A 15,351-nucleotide genomic window follows, 5' to 3' on the forward strand; every position below is an offset into this window, starting at 1 on the left:
AAATACAAAAAGACTGAGATCATACCATGCATATTTTCTGACCATAATGCTATGAAACTTGAAGTCAAACACAAGAAAAAATTTGGAAAGACCACAAATACAAGGAATCTAAAGAACATCCTACTGAAGAATGAATGGGTTAACCAGGAAATTAAAGAAGAAATTAAAAAAAATACATGGAAACATCTGAAAATGAAAGTTTAATGGTCCAAAACCTTTAGGATGCAGGAAAAGGGGTCTTGAGAGGGAACTATATAGCAATAAAGGCCTACCTCAAGAAGCAAGAAAAGTCTCAAATACACAAACTAACCTTACACCTAAGGGAACTAGAAAACAAACAGCAAATGAAGCCTAAAGCCAGCAGAAGGGAAATAAGATTAGAAAAGAAATAAATGATATAGAAACAACAACAACAACAACAAAACAAAAACAGTAGAACAGATCAATGAAACTAGGAGCTGGTTTTTGAAAGAATTAATAAAATAGATAAATTCCTAGCCAGATTTATCAAAAAGAAAAGAGAAAGGACCCAAATAAATAAAACCACAAATTGAAGAGGAGAGATCACAACCAACACCACAGAAACACAAACAATTATAAAAGAATATTATGAAAAATTATATGGCAACAAATTGGGCAATCTGGAAGAAATGGATAAATTACTAGAAACATATAAACTACCAAAACTGAACCAGGAAGAAACAGAAAATTTGAACAGTCCCATAAGCAGCAAAGAAATTAAAAGAGTAATAAAAAATCTCCCAACAAACAAAAGTCCAGGGCCAGATGGCTTCCCAGGGGAATTCTACCAGACATTTAAAGAAGAATTAACATCTATTCTTCTTGAACTATTCCAAAAAATAGAAATGGAAGGAAAACTTCCAAACTCATTCTACAAGGCCAGCATTACCTTGATTCCAAAACCAGACAAAGACTCCACTAAAAAGAATTACAGGCCAATATCCCTGATGAACATGGATGCAAAAATTCTCAAAAAGATACTAGTACATTAAAAGAACTATTCACCAAGATCAAGTGGGATTTATTCCTGGGCTGCAGGGGTGATTTAGTATCTGCAAATCAATCAATGTGATACACCACATTAATAAAAAAAAGGATAAGAACCATATGATCCTCTCAATAGATGAAGAAAAAGCATCTGACAAAGTACAGCATCCATTCTTGATAAAAACCCTCACCAAAGTAGGGACGGATTGAATATACCTCAACATCATAAAGGCCATATATGAAAGACCCACAGCTAATATCATCTTCAATAGGTAAAAACTGAAAGCTTTTCCTCTATGGTCAGGAACAAGACAGGGATGTTCCTGAGAATTATACTAGTTAACTCTCAGCATTGTTATTTAAAACAGTACTAGATATCCTAGCCTCAGCAATCAGACAACACAAAGATATAAAAGGCATCCAAATCAGCAAGGAAGAAGTCAAACTGTCACTATTCACAGATGACATGATACTCTATGTAGAAAACCCAAAAGACTCCATCAAGGGGCACCTGGGTGGCTGTCGGTTAAGTGTCTGCCTTCAGCTCAGGTCCCGCGATCAAGGCTCGCGTCGGGCTCCCTGCTCAGCGGGGAGTCTGCTTGTCCCTCTGCCCCTCTCGTGCTCTCTCTTTTGAATAAATAAATAAAATATTTTTTAAAAAGACCCCACTAAAAAATTGCTAGAACTGATACGTTAATTCAGTAAAGTCACAGGATACAAAATCAACATACAGAAATCTGTGGAATTGCTATACACCAATAATGAAGCAGCAGAAAGTTAAATCAAGGAATTGATCCTGCTTACAATTGCACCCAAAACAATAAGATGCCTAGGGGGGCGCCTGGGTGGCTCAGTCAGTTAAGCATCTGCCTTCAGCTCAGGTCATGATCCCAGAGTTCTGGGATCGAGCCCTGGATTGGCTCCCTGTTCAGTGGGGAGCCTGCTTCTCCCTCTCCCTCTGCTGCTCCCCCTGCTTGTGTGCTCTCTCTCTGTCAAATAAATAAGTAAAATCTTTAAAAAAAAAAAAGATACCTAGGAATAAACCTAAACAAAGAGGTAAATGATTTGTACTCTAAAAACTACAGTGTTCTATAAGTGTTCTATAGAAACTAAGTGTTCAATAACACTTATGAAAGAAACTGAAGATGACACAAATAAATGGAAAAACATTCCACGCTCATGGACTGGAAGAAAAAATATCGTTAGAATTCTATACTACCCAAAGCAGTCTACACATTTAATGCAATCCCTATCAAAATACCACTAGCATTTTTCACAGAGCTAGAACAAACAATCCTAAAATTTGTATGGAACCACAAAAGACCCTGAAGAGCCAAAGCAATCTTGAAAAAGAAAAGCAAAGCTGGAAGCATCAAAATTCCAGACTTCCAGCTCTATTACAAAGCTGTCGTCATCATGACAGTATGGTACTGGCACAAAAACATACACATAGATCAACAGAACCAAATAGAAGACCCAGAAATGGACCTACAACTATATGGTCAACTGATGTTTGACAAAGCAGGAAAGAATATCCAATAGAAAAACGTCCCTTCAAAATGGTGTTGGGAAAGCTGAACAGCCACATGCAGAAGAATGAAACTGGACCACTTTCTTACACCATATACAAAAATAAATTCAAAATGGATTAAAGACCTAAATGTGAGACAGGAATCCATCAACATCCTAGAGGAGAACACAGGCAGCAACCTCTTTGACATCGGCCTTAGCTGATGGGGAACCCACTTACACTCCTGGTGGAAATGCAAGCTGGTGCAGCCCCTTTGGAAAACAGTATGGAGGTTCCTCAGAAAGTCAAAAACAGAGCTACCCTATGACCTAGCAATTGCACTACCAGGTATTTACTCAAAGGATACAAAAATACTGATTCAAAGGGGCACGTGCACCCAATGTCTATAGCAGCATTATCAATAGCCAAAATATGGAAAGAGCCCAACTGTCAATCAACTGATGAATGGATAAAGAAGTGTTATGTACATATGATGGAATATTACTCAGTCATCAAAAAGAATGAAATTTTGCCATTTGCAAAGACACAGATGGAGCACAGTGTATTATGTTAAGCAAAATAATTTAGTCAGTGAAATACAAATACCATATGATTTCATTCATATGTCAAATTTAAGAAACAAAAATGATGAACAGAAGGGAAAGAAAAAAGAGAGAGAGAGACAGAGAGGCAAACCACAAGAGACTCTTAGCTATTAAGAACAAACTGATGGTTGCTGGAGGGGAGGTGGAAAGGGGGATGGACTAGATGGGTGATGGGTATTAAGAAGGGCCCTCCTTGTGATGAGCACTGAGTGTTATATGTATATGCTTATAAAAAAAAGATGTCAAATCATGTTTATACAACACAGAAAATTATTTTGGATGATAGGATTTAGGGATATTATTCAAATTTTATTTTAATTTTCTTGCATTAATTTTTAAAGTATATAACATTTTATGAACCAGCAAAGTTGTAATTTTTCACTACAAAAAGATTAAACCGAATAAAATACACTGGCATGAATCCTAGAAGTTGGGCTCAGTAAAGACATTCATTAAAAACCCCTTAGAGATAATCCATTAGAAGCTTAGATTTGTTTAGCAAGTACTTTTTAAACTCCTACTGTGTGACCAGGTAGGAAAAAGTATAATTAAAAACTGGTTTAGCTCAATGACCCCTAATTCAAGGAACTTACATTTCAGTTAGGGAAAAATGTGAGAAATTAATACAAAACAAGTAGAAGGAGAGAATATCATTAAACAATTTTTTAAAATGTTTACAACCCATCCTGTAAGTGCCCTGAAGACCATGAGATGAAAATGTACCAGGGTTAGCTCAGAAAGCTCCATAGGGGTAGGTTTAAAATGAGTTCCATCTTTTGCTAAGGCCAGGAGAAACTGATGAGGCAAGAAAACATATACTTCAAACCCTATTTTCAGCCGTCACCAACCTTTCATCTCACCAGCTGCGGTTTCTACTGCCTTTTTACTTGGTAATCTAATATTTACTGTGATACTAATTTGCAAGACCTTTGACAAAAGAGCCAGTAGATATTGCTAGCATTTGTTTGTATGCTTATCAGAATAGTGTTTCTACCATGTATGATGTAAAAATGGGTAACAGACGTATTTTTATTTTCACATCATTAGAGAAATAGTCTTTAGACCCATTAATTTATTCAATTGCACCCACTCACTCTGTTACCATGTCTATTCAATCAGAGAGCTACTCGTAGAAATAGTGTCATAATTTTCATACATAACCCTGGACAAGACCAAACCAAACCAACCAAACAAACAAAAACCTATGTTAGAAGTAATGGGTTCCCATGCTAAGTGATATATTTCTCATAAAAGTTTCAAGATCACCATCAGAAGAACTAGAATGACTGAGGGATACAAAAGTTCAATGATTTTTTTAAAAGATTTATTTATTTGTTTTAGAGAGAGAGAAAGAGCAAGTGAGGAGAGGGGCAGAGGGAGAGAATCTTCAAGCAGACTTCCCACTGAGTGCATGACTCTGAGATCATGACCTGAGCTGAAACGAAGAGTCGGACGCTTAACCAACTGAGCCACCCAGGAGCCCCCTAGTAATTTTTTATTGTGTGCTCCTCACCTTCTCCAGGGAAACTGGCATATGAAGGGACCTGAAGGAGGTTTATGGTGTGTTCTTCCCACAGTGTCCTCAGGGAAGTGCACCAGGCCCTGGGCTACATGCATGAGATTCCAAGACCCAAGTGAAATCTCTACCTGAATAGGGTGACTAGCCTGCAATTTGACTGAGTAATTGCCACAGACCAAAAGGAAGTACTTAGGGGACAATGAGAAGTATTTTATATCCTGTTAGGGAAATCTCACAATAAGGATGACAATTTAGACTTACACCCTAACCTCTGATTTTGACTGGATTTAGTTTCAGGGTTACCAATTTAAGTTAGAAAAGATTTACACCATTGGTTTTAATTCAGAATGGTTTCAACAGGTTAGGAGTTATATACAGTTACCTCCACCTAGAGAAGGCAATGATGTGGTTCAAAGCATATTTCTAAAACTGTATGAATTAGACGTCTAACCCTGATGGGGAAAACACAGGGGAGAACCAGCTCTCCCTGTCTGGCTGGCTCCTGGGTGTTGCCTGGGTTCATCTTTCTTTGCACTGTATCTGCAGCTCTACAAGAATGACCCTCCCCAGGAGCACAGGACCATTTTTATTCAAGGGTATGTAAGCATGCTGAAACCTACAGGATGCCTCATTCATCCAACTTACTATCCCTTCAGCTACTTAAACATAATTCATTCAAAACTCATCCAGCACCTACTAAACGAGAAGGGCATAATGGGTGTGGTGAGGACCTCAAAGACAGACAGGAAGATCACTGTACCCAAGGAATTAACAACTTAATGGCAAAGAGGGGAGAGCAAAATATAAATAAATATGCCTTAAGGAATCTTAAATACCATTCCGATTCGAAAATGCTTCACAGCATTGAGATTCTTTTATTCTGTAAGATTCCTAAGGTCATAGAACATCAAACATACTACTTTCTAAAAGAGACATGGGGCATTGTCTAGAAATGGTTACATTTAAGGCTCTTTCTTTCATTTCATTCTTCCATTTTTTCACTTTTTATTTTACAGTGCTGGGCCTCTACTGGAAGTTTCATAAGCCCCACTGACTTCATTGGCGCAGAATAAGCCACTCCCCCCAGTTGCTTGCTGCTTAGGCATCACTCCCATCGCCTTCCTAGTAATCACCTTCAGCTTCTCTTCGGCAGTTTTTTACCTTAATTGACTTATTTTAAGTCCCATCTTCTTCTTCCATCCGCCCTGATTTTACAGGATCAGACAGGAAATCAGAGTTGCTAGCTCTCTCTTCTATGGGTAACTAGTGAATCTGCATTTTAACGCTTACGGTGGACTTGTGACGTCACAGAGCGCCCTGCCGCTCCTCAGTGGTGCCTGCAGGTCTGCGATATGGGCTGGATGATGCGACATTTGGACCCCCAAGATAATGGTTTAGACCTTGGAGCTAGCTATGCCTTGGCTAGTATCTTAGCCATGTCATCTATGGGAAACCTCCTTAACACCCTCTGGGCCTCGGTTTCTTCAGCTGAAAAATGGGAATAATTCTACTGTACATAACTGAAGGCTGTACTAGACGAGATGAGGTACCTAGACCATTGCATTAAATATGGGCAGTGACTATGATTTCACTTCTACATCCCTTCACTAAGGTAGCTTCATTATTCTATTACTTTGCAGTCTTTAAAAAAAAAAAAAAAAGCAGGTTAAAATGAACACAGTGGTCTCCTTTATCAACTCTTTACTTTGCTAACAAGTCAGCTGAAATACTCTGACAATACAGTTTTTAACATGTAAGATGGTTATTGCCACGCAGGGCTTCTCGGTAACAACAGTTAGAATACAAGAGCTCCTGACTAAAGACCGGAACACCTGACAGGATCCTGAGGACATAATACACACTCTTCTTGACTCCCAGTCCTGAAGTTAGCCAAGTAATTAAATAGGGAGGCCCGTGTGCCTTGATTTTTTTTTTTTAATTCATGATACGGCACTGACTTCACTGACGTTGGTAGCAGGCCATTTTTAACCGAAGGTCACTGACTTTTAAATTACTTAGGGTATCATAACATGGCGTTTTTTTAGTACATTCTTTACATATCACTCTCCCATTATAGTTTTCTATTTTAGAAGCTACTCCTATTAAAGTACTTACTTTACAACCCCCAAAAGACTAGAAAAAAATCACAACAGTGTATCTGTAAGTGAGGTTATATACAAACACACATGCATACATTTTGGGCTACACAAAAATTATAAAATTATTTAGCCTTGGAAATAATGCAAAAGAGGTAATTATGCTCCATGCCAAGAATGTAAAACAAAAATAAATTCTGCCTCCCTAAAGAGATCTTATCTAAGGATATATAAATTCTATTCAAAGACTTTTTATTGAAAGCATGCTCCCAGGATTTAGCAAAATTCCTGGTATACAATAGGCAATCAGTAAACCTTTACTATATATAACTATCTCTCTCTCTCTCTACATATATATATATATAGAGAGAGAGAGAGAGAGAGAGAGAAAGTAAAACTCTTGTTTGAATTTTATAAACAGATGAACTGCAAATAAGAATTGCCCTAAGTTGTCAAGAAAGTACATGGCAGAACCAATAATAAAGTTCAGGTCAGTAACATTGTAGTTTCCACCAACCATTTTATAAAACATCACAATGATCCAGGTCATTATCATTACCCTTCCTCAGAGGTGAAATAACTGAGAGAGAGAAATGAAGCCAGTAGGTCCAGACATCCAATGAGGCAGGTTCGGTAGAGAATTACAATGTTCAGCCCTGGATATGTTTATTTTTGTCTCTTTAATTCTCATGTTACGTTTTCCCTGAATGCTGCTGTTGAGTTCCTGACACAAGTGATCAGGAAGGAAATCTGCAGAAGAAAAGCTGGTGCTGACTTGCAGGACCCAGGGACGGTGTCTCCTACACTTCTCAGCAATTTTACACTGTTTTTCCGACAAGCACTACTGAATATTTCAAGCAGCACGGATAACAAGCAAAGCACAGCAGCTTTACTGAAGCAGACCCCAATGACAATGTCCCTGACGGCTGAATGAACTCTTTACCAAAAGTTGCATTTTCCCCCCCCAATACAGTATATTCCAATAAACGGAAATCCAGTTGCAGGAACAAAACATGGCACGGTAGATAAAACCATGACTTGGCAGATCATTTCTTGAATACAGTGATCACTTTAAATCTCCTACCTTTACCCAATAATATCATTTGCAAATTCAGCAATAGGCTTAAGCCCAATCTCTTGGAACTGTATTTTCTTATTTGGTATCCTTTTTGGTTTCGATAAACTGGGAAGATTTTTAAGTTTCTTTGTTTAACCATTAAAACATTTGTTCTAAGAATTTTCCATCATTTCCTTGAAAAAGATACAAATCTCTAAAATGTGAAATGTCATAGTCTATTGAACACTCACCCAAACCAGACTTTTTTAATCGTTTTAAGTGCTGACTTGTTTGTTTTCCAGTGGGAGATTTTTGCCCATGTTTCATTTCTTTATCTGAACTGTCTGCTTCACCATTTTTAGATTCGGATCCTAAAAAAGGAAATAGTTATTATGTCATTATCTTCCTCTTACTGTCCTTGAAAAGAAAAATCTAAAATTATTTCAAAAACCATAGATATAATCTCCTTTTCTATAAGTTAATTCACTACCTTTGGCCACAATCTGATTCCTCTGCTGGATATAAAGAGAAAAGCCCAATAAATCAATCAAACAGAACAAAAAGCAAGAACAGATGGCCTAATAGTGGAGTCAAAAACACATTCACTGATCTGATAGCTTTTAAAAGAAACACTCAGATCTTTTGTAAAAACACACAGATAAGCTTTGACAATTCTATACAGTTTAGAGACGATGCAAGACAGAGATAGAAACGTGAAGGAAGAAGAGAAATTTGAAGAGAAGGAGAGATCATACCTTTCTAAATAACTTTACGTGGAAACAGGAACAGAAAATGCAAACATCAATCTATAATAAATAGAATGGTACCGAGCTGATAAAGTGACAGAAGGTAAATTAGAAGAAAAGGTCAGGGCTTCACTGAGGTGAGAAGAATGTTCCCAGAACACAGAAACTAATAAAGGATGCCTGATTTTGCAGCAGAAGACTGAAAAACAAATTCACACTCACGGAAGAACTGTTTTTGATGGCATTACACATCAGCATGTGGTCTACCATTAAAGTTCAACATTCAAACAAAAGCCAAGGCAACAACAAAAAAATCCACGGAGCAGTACCACACATTTTCTTACACCTATTGACATTAGCAAATGAAGTCCTTTGATGATGAGCGAGCTGGTGCCTTTTATTTATTTATTTATTTTTTTAAGAGCGAAATGCCCTATTATTTTGGACTCCCTGAAAGAGTCAAAAGTATAAAAAAATTAAAATGAAACCTCAAGTAGAAATATTATTCGGTTGTAGAGAAAATTCGTGACATCTCTCTCAGTGAAGAAGTCTCCTCCGGGAAGAAACTGGCCAAGCATACACTATTTTAGCTCTTTACCTGAAGGCGAATCCGACTGCTCATCAGACACCTTCAATGGTGTCAAAACAACACGCGGGACAGTCTTGTTTACCATCATTGAGACTCCATTTCTTCTCTTCTGCTGCTGCCTCAAAGCCTACAAAACATGATAATAAAATGTAACATAAAAATATAGCCAAAATGATTTCTCATAATGGAATTAAATGATCCATTTGCCCATCATTAGCTACAACCTCTTAAGAGACTTAAATTCCACAGAGTCACTAATTGGTCCTGATTCTCAACAGTCAACTTCATGTCATTTTCCCTCAAAAGCAGAAAATCAGGCTTTGGCAAAGGGCAGCAACCTGAGACCATTTGGAGTATAGTTCTGAAAACAAAGCAGCGCTTAAAGGTTTGTTCTACCTTAGCCGTGTGGCTTGGGAGCCCATGGAACTTGAAACCATGACTCCCAAGTAAAATAAATGTAAAATAAATGTTTCGAGACCAGGATAAAAATAGATGTGTCTGCACTCCTCTTGCAGGTGCGTCCTCCCCGTGCACTGTTCGGTCAATCAAGTTAACACCGAGTGTCATCAGTATGTACAGTAGGAAAGGACTATAGTATTGATGCACTCACTCAGCCGTGGGGAGCGCGCTGCACAAAATCACTGAACATGGCAGGAATCATTTATTTCTGTGAAGGGAATCAGTCCTAATCTTGGAAACCTTGCAGCACTTGGCTTCTGTCTGCTTGACTTTGGGCATTAACCTTCAGAACACGAACATGACGGCATTCTGGCAAATCCAGGGGAAAAAAAAAAAAATTGAGATGAGCATAAATCTCTCCAAATGGGAGTGCTTTGTGTTTCATAAATGAATCAACCACGGTGGTGATAATGTAATAAAAGACATTTAAAAGTTTTGAAATACAGCTTATCCAGCAGATCGCTTTACACAGAAAATTACCTGTAATAAAAAGGGTCTTCAGCACACCAAACTGAAGAGACATTAAATTCACAGTCACAGGGATGCTAAAACTCCTCAAAAGGTGAAAAGGCTGACCACAGACAGCCTCAAACATTTTTATTCCTGGCTTCTGTGTCATTTCTACCAATTTTATAACAACTCAGTTACTTGATTAATGTTCTTCGACTAGAAGTTGTCACAACCTCCTAAAATACTGCCTTGGCTGTATATCCCCTGCTGTCAGAAACAGTGTCATTGTATTTGCGAAGGGTATTAGTTGAATGTCCAACTTACAGATCATAAAATTTAGCAACCAAATAATTACAGAAGTAAAAAATTAAATACCATTTAAATGAGAGAAGGCCTATTCAGATGAGATTTAGAACCAGATGGAAAAGTGGATGGCTTGGAAAATCTATTACTAATGATACTGTGGGCTAATGATAACACAAGCAACTTCCCTTCGATTCTGACATCTACTGAACTTTTAGAAAGCACCGGGCACTGCGTGGGGGTCCAGGGTTACAAAAATGAACAAAATGCCCTCCTCCTCACCTTCAGCTTGCTGTCAATAATATATTTAATGACAGCATGTGTGCTATAAAATATTTAAGACATTTACCCTTTCTTTCATCAAGGTGTACACAACTGCATAAATCTCTACAGCCTCGTGGAAGAGCTCAGAGCACTTTATAGACATTAACCCATCAATCCAATAATAAAATGGACTGAGGCAACACGGTGCCTTATATTACGATTAAGTCCATTTTGCCCACTACATAAGACAATAAAACTTGTACAAGGAATGATTAATTTTTAGGAGTCTATATACATCATACACTTCAACTACTTCCCTTGGCAATCCAAGTGGGTATTTTAAAAGCATTCATTTTATGTTGGGGTGGGTATATATTTGAAAATACTGGTAAGAAAAAAAGAGGTGAAATAACAAAGGGCCTACCTAGAACCTGGAATCATAAAGGCGACATGTCTTTTTATAGCACTTGTGGTAAATAATTATTAAAGTAATAAAAATTTTGCCCTCAAGTTTTAGAGCTGAGAGGACTCTACTATAGACAAATTAGTAGTTGGACAGAAAGGAACCATGACAGAGATAATAATAATAATAACCCATAGTATCAAGGTGGAGCCAAGGCAGGGATAAAGGAATACTAATCAATATTGAGACCAATCAATGATATTTTTTCTAAATATGTATTTCCTACTCAGAAATTTGGACAAATATATCTGAATATGGTATTTCTTAAATGCTGAAATGAAACAATGTATCTATAAGTGACCAAAACTAAATGACCACCATATTAAAAAAAATTATCTTAAGTGTATTTAAAATATGCATACTTTTTGTTTTATTTCTGAAAAACATGCATTATATCTGGCCCTGAATAATGTTTCTAGGGGCAGACAGCAAAAACTGGGAAGTTTTTGTTTCCTACGAGGCCAGTCACAGCAGTGAAAGCAGCAAGCTACTAGGCAAACTTGAGGAGCATCACGGCTCAGTTATCAGAAGGGGCATCTCGATCACATTTACTAGATCCACAGTCACTTTAGGCTAAGTTGCAGATTCCAGTTCACTTCCCAGAAAGCAGGGTTTATCTGACTCTGGACACTAGGGAAACTTCCAAGCAGATCAGAACGTGAACGGGGGTGGAGAAAACAAGCTCAGTAACTGAGATGTCTGGGACAGTGTGGGCTCCACACAAGAGAACTCTGGCACCTGCCATGGGCATGAGGCAGGCGGTACAGCGGCTCCTACATTATAGTGATTCCTATTCTCTTGCTGTAGGGTGTTCATCCTGCAAGGAAAGAAGCTAGCTGTTCATGAGTTTTCGGGTTGTGTAGCTCTATTTCTGCAACTATGTGCACATCAACCACTCAAACATATGCTGCATGTCTCCTCACAATGCCCTGAAAAATGTGCAATGCTTTTTTGGACATTGGGGTAAGACAGTGGCAGAGGGGGAGACTGAAGTGAGTGAAAAAAGTACATACCCCATTGGAGGAGGTAGTAACTACTCAAGAGATGCAACACAACTGGATTTTTAGGTGAGTTTTCCTGTTTTTAAACAAAGTACCAGGCAAAACAAAGATGACTCTGAGCTAAATTCAGCCTGAGGGCACCAATCTTTGAGACCTACTACACACCATTCCCAATGCACCTCACCTCCCCCAAATGAGTCTGACCACTGCCCAACAGGTGTGTTAAAATCCCCCTCTTCTAATGTGCTGACCTGCAGAAGATTGGGGACCGGTGCAGAGCCATCTTAATGACTATGTGGGGTGATGGGTTGCAGAGTCAGAGAAAGAATGAAATAATCAGCTGAGTATGCTGGGTAAATTACTTGATTAAAATGTCCCTATGAAACAAAGACAATAGCGTTGGTAAGGTGTTTTAAATAGGAAATCCACAGAACAGTACTGAACGCTATTTGTAGCACATAGTAAATATTCAATAAATATTACTTCTTACATTATTTACCCATTCGGCAATGAATGCATTTTTTGAGGATTTACTCTGTTGGTAGTACACTGCTGATCCACAGTAATGAAAAAGACAAAAAAAAAATTGTTTTATTTTACATTTTAGCCAAAGACTGACAAGGAATCACAGAAAATAAACATAACAATTTTACACACATACAAGCACTAAGAAAATTATGCCATATCAAGGAGGTAGAGTAACTGGGGTGGGAAGAAAAATCTCTTGAGAAGTGACAGTGGAGACGAAACCCCAAATGACAAAGAGAACCAGCCATGTGAAGATGGCAGAAATTCCAGTCAGGGAAAGAAATAGTATTAAGACCTCTATCAGGAAACGTCTTTGGTGGTTCAAGGAATTAATAGCTGGGGTAGCTTGGAAGAAGGACTAGGAAGATTACAGAAATGGAAAAGAATTCCCTGAAATGATTGCCAAGGGTTTATATTAGGATCAGGAGATTTATGTTCAAAACAAAGGCACCCCTCAACCCCAGTCTCTCCCCACAGCCTGCAGGGTCCACTCTAGCACTTCTGCCCCGAAGATGCAACAGAGGCCCAGCAAAGAGAAAGCACAGTGTGTCTTCCAGCAAAGGATCGCCCTTGGCCTTTATGCACTGCTTCAGAATACATTTTAAGGTCCCACTGCATGAAGTACATTGCATCTCACACCTTGGACAAGCTTCCTAACAGTTCTGAACATTTTGAGCAATTTAGGGAAGGGGGTCCTTAAACACTCCAGGAAGCCTTCTGCCTCAGAGCCTCTGCATGAATTCTCTTCTGTGCATGGTACACTCTTCCCTCAGACATCCGGCTCAGTTCCTCAAATACTTGAGACTTTACTCATTGCCTTAGCCCATTGGGCTGCTCTAACAATATACCCCAGGCTGGGTAACCTGTAAACCACAGAAATTCAGTCTCCACAGTCTGGAGGCTGGAGGCGGTAGATCACAGTGCCAGTGTGATCCTGTGAGGGCCCCTCCTCTGGACTGCGGGCTTCTCCCTCGTTGTACCCTCACATGGCAGACAGGGGCCAGGGAGCTCTGGTGGGGTCTCTTTTGTAAGTATACTGATCCCATTTATAATGGCTCCATGCTCGTAAGTTAAGCACCTCCCAAAGACCACATCTCCAAATACCACCACATTGAACCTTAGGATTCCAACATATGAATTTTGGGGGACACAAACATTCAAATCACACACTCTTTACTGCTTTTCCCACCATATTCTCTATCCCCACCATCCACTCTAATTTATTTTCCCCCCATGGAAAATATATTATACCGTGTGATGTCATTTTGTCTTCCCATCCCCAACCTAGAATACAGACTCCGAAAGACAGGGATTTTCATCTTTTTTTGTTCACTGACATATCCCCAAGTGCCCAGAAGATTACCTAGGCTACCCTAGGTGTTCAGGAAATAATTACTAAGGATAAATAAAAACTCTTAAAAATAATTTTAATAAAAATAGAAAAGCCCTCTTCTCTCTTTAAAATATATAACTGGTTTATTCAAAAGGCAGAAATCAGCATGAAACAATCAAGAAATAATTTTATTCTCTTAATATTGCCTTCACACATTTCTGACCAATTTCCCTTTCTCATTTCTGGACAATATTTTACATAGAACACATAGCTTCTTGGGTCGCCTTCAAGTATTTATACAGTCTCATTTTCAGGCTTAAAAACACGAGGTCTAATATGAAGTCTTCTTTCTGCTCTCCCCAGGCTACACCTATGTCTCAGGTAAAAAAAACTTCATTAGCAAAGAAATTCCTGATTTTACTCTTCCTCCATTTCCTTCCTCTCCTTTGGCTTCCCCAGGATCGGAGTTGAAAATGAGGAGAAGAACAGGTCAAAGTTGTCTTACCTAGTGTTATCATAGACTCAGCATCACAATCTTTGCGGAGACAGAAGGCCAGCTGCTACATCTGTATGGTGTACATTATCTAGTTACACAGATACTGTTAACCATATATCTATTACCCAGTTACAACTATATATATAGCGTAGATTCTTAGAAAGAAGTAGGTGGGAAAAAAAGAGAAACAAAGTCCAGTAGCTTTATAGGCATAAATGTAGTAAAAAAAAAAAAAAAAGATTAAAATAAACCTTCATGCAAAATAAGCTAGACATAATTTCTCAGATCTGAGGCCTCCATAGCCACCCGAAGCATGTTGCCATAGAGAATGGGTCCTTTTACTTTGCAATACTGCTAACTGCAGTATAATTACAGGCTGGGCAATATGGAGGCTATAATGTCCCTTGACTATTGACATAGAATATTTTCATTGCTTCCAAATATTTGGGTCCATTTTACTTTCTCATCATCAAAATGTTAGTTAACATCCTATGTTAGATATAATTGCATGAATAATATATTGTTCTCTTAGTAGATTTTTTTTTTCTGAATAAGCATATTCCAAATAAACATATTCAGAAGCCTCTGGAGAGTAGTTACAACTATATATATGCTTATATATAGTTATATGTATAACTATATATATATATATATATATATAGTATATATCACACACATATATATACATATACATATTTGTCTGTGTGTCTGTGTGTGCGCATGCCTCCCAACAGTGTGTGAGGTACCAGGTTCCCCTCCTGGGAAAATTCCACCCTTCAGGAGTGTTTCTCTCTGCGTCTTCCTCTCACTTAGGCTGTACCTCCTTTCACCGAGAAAGAGGGGATGTAGCAGAGCTCTATCCACTTTTATAAAATCCCTTTAATTAATGCTCCTTCAAGTGAATCCTGAACTATCTTTATATTG

At 38.3% G+C, this 15,351-nt stretch overlaps 1 protein-coding gene across 1 annotated transcript in view; it reads right to left on the reverse strand.

Moving 5' to 3' along the window:
• ASXL3 (ASXL transcriptional regulator 3) overlaps window positions 1–15,351 on the reverse strand; it is a 179,811-nt gene that overhangs the window by 75,301 nt on the left and 89,159 nt on the right. Inside the window, exons 6-7 of the mRNA XM_078060460.1 lie at window positions 9,140–9,257; window positions 8,047–8,166 (exon numbers count right to left, since the gene is read on the reverse strand). Of these exons, the coding sequence (XP_077916586.1) occupies window positions 8,047–8,166; window positions 9,140–9,257 (238 nt within the window). The remainder of the gene's footprint in view (window positions 1–8,046; window positions 8,167–9,139; window positions 9,258–15,351) is intronic.

Source organism: Halichoerus grypus, chromosome 13 (genome assembly GCF_964656455.1).
Source record: "Halichoerus grypus chromosome 13, mHalGry1.hap1.1, whole genome shotgun sequence".
In the NCBI taxonomy this organism is placed as follows: domain Eukaryota; kingdom Metazoa; phylum Chordata; class Mammalia; order Carnivora; family Phocidae; genus Halichoerus; species Halichoerus grypus.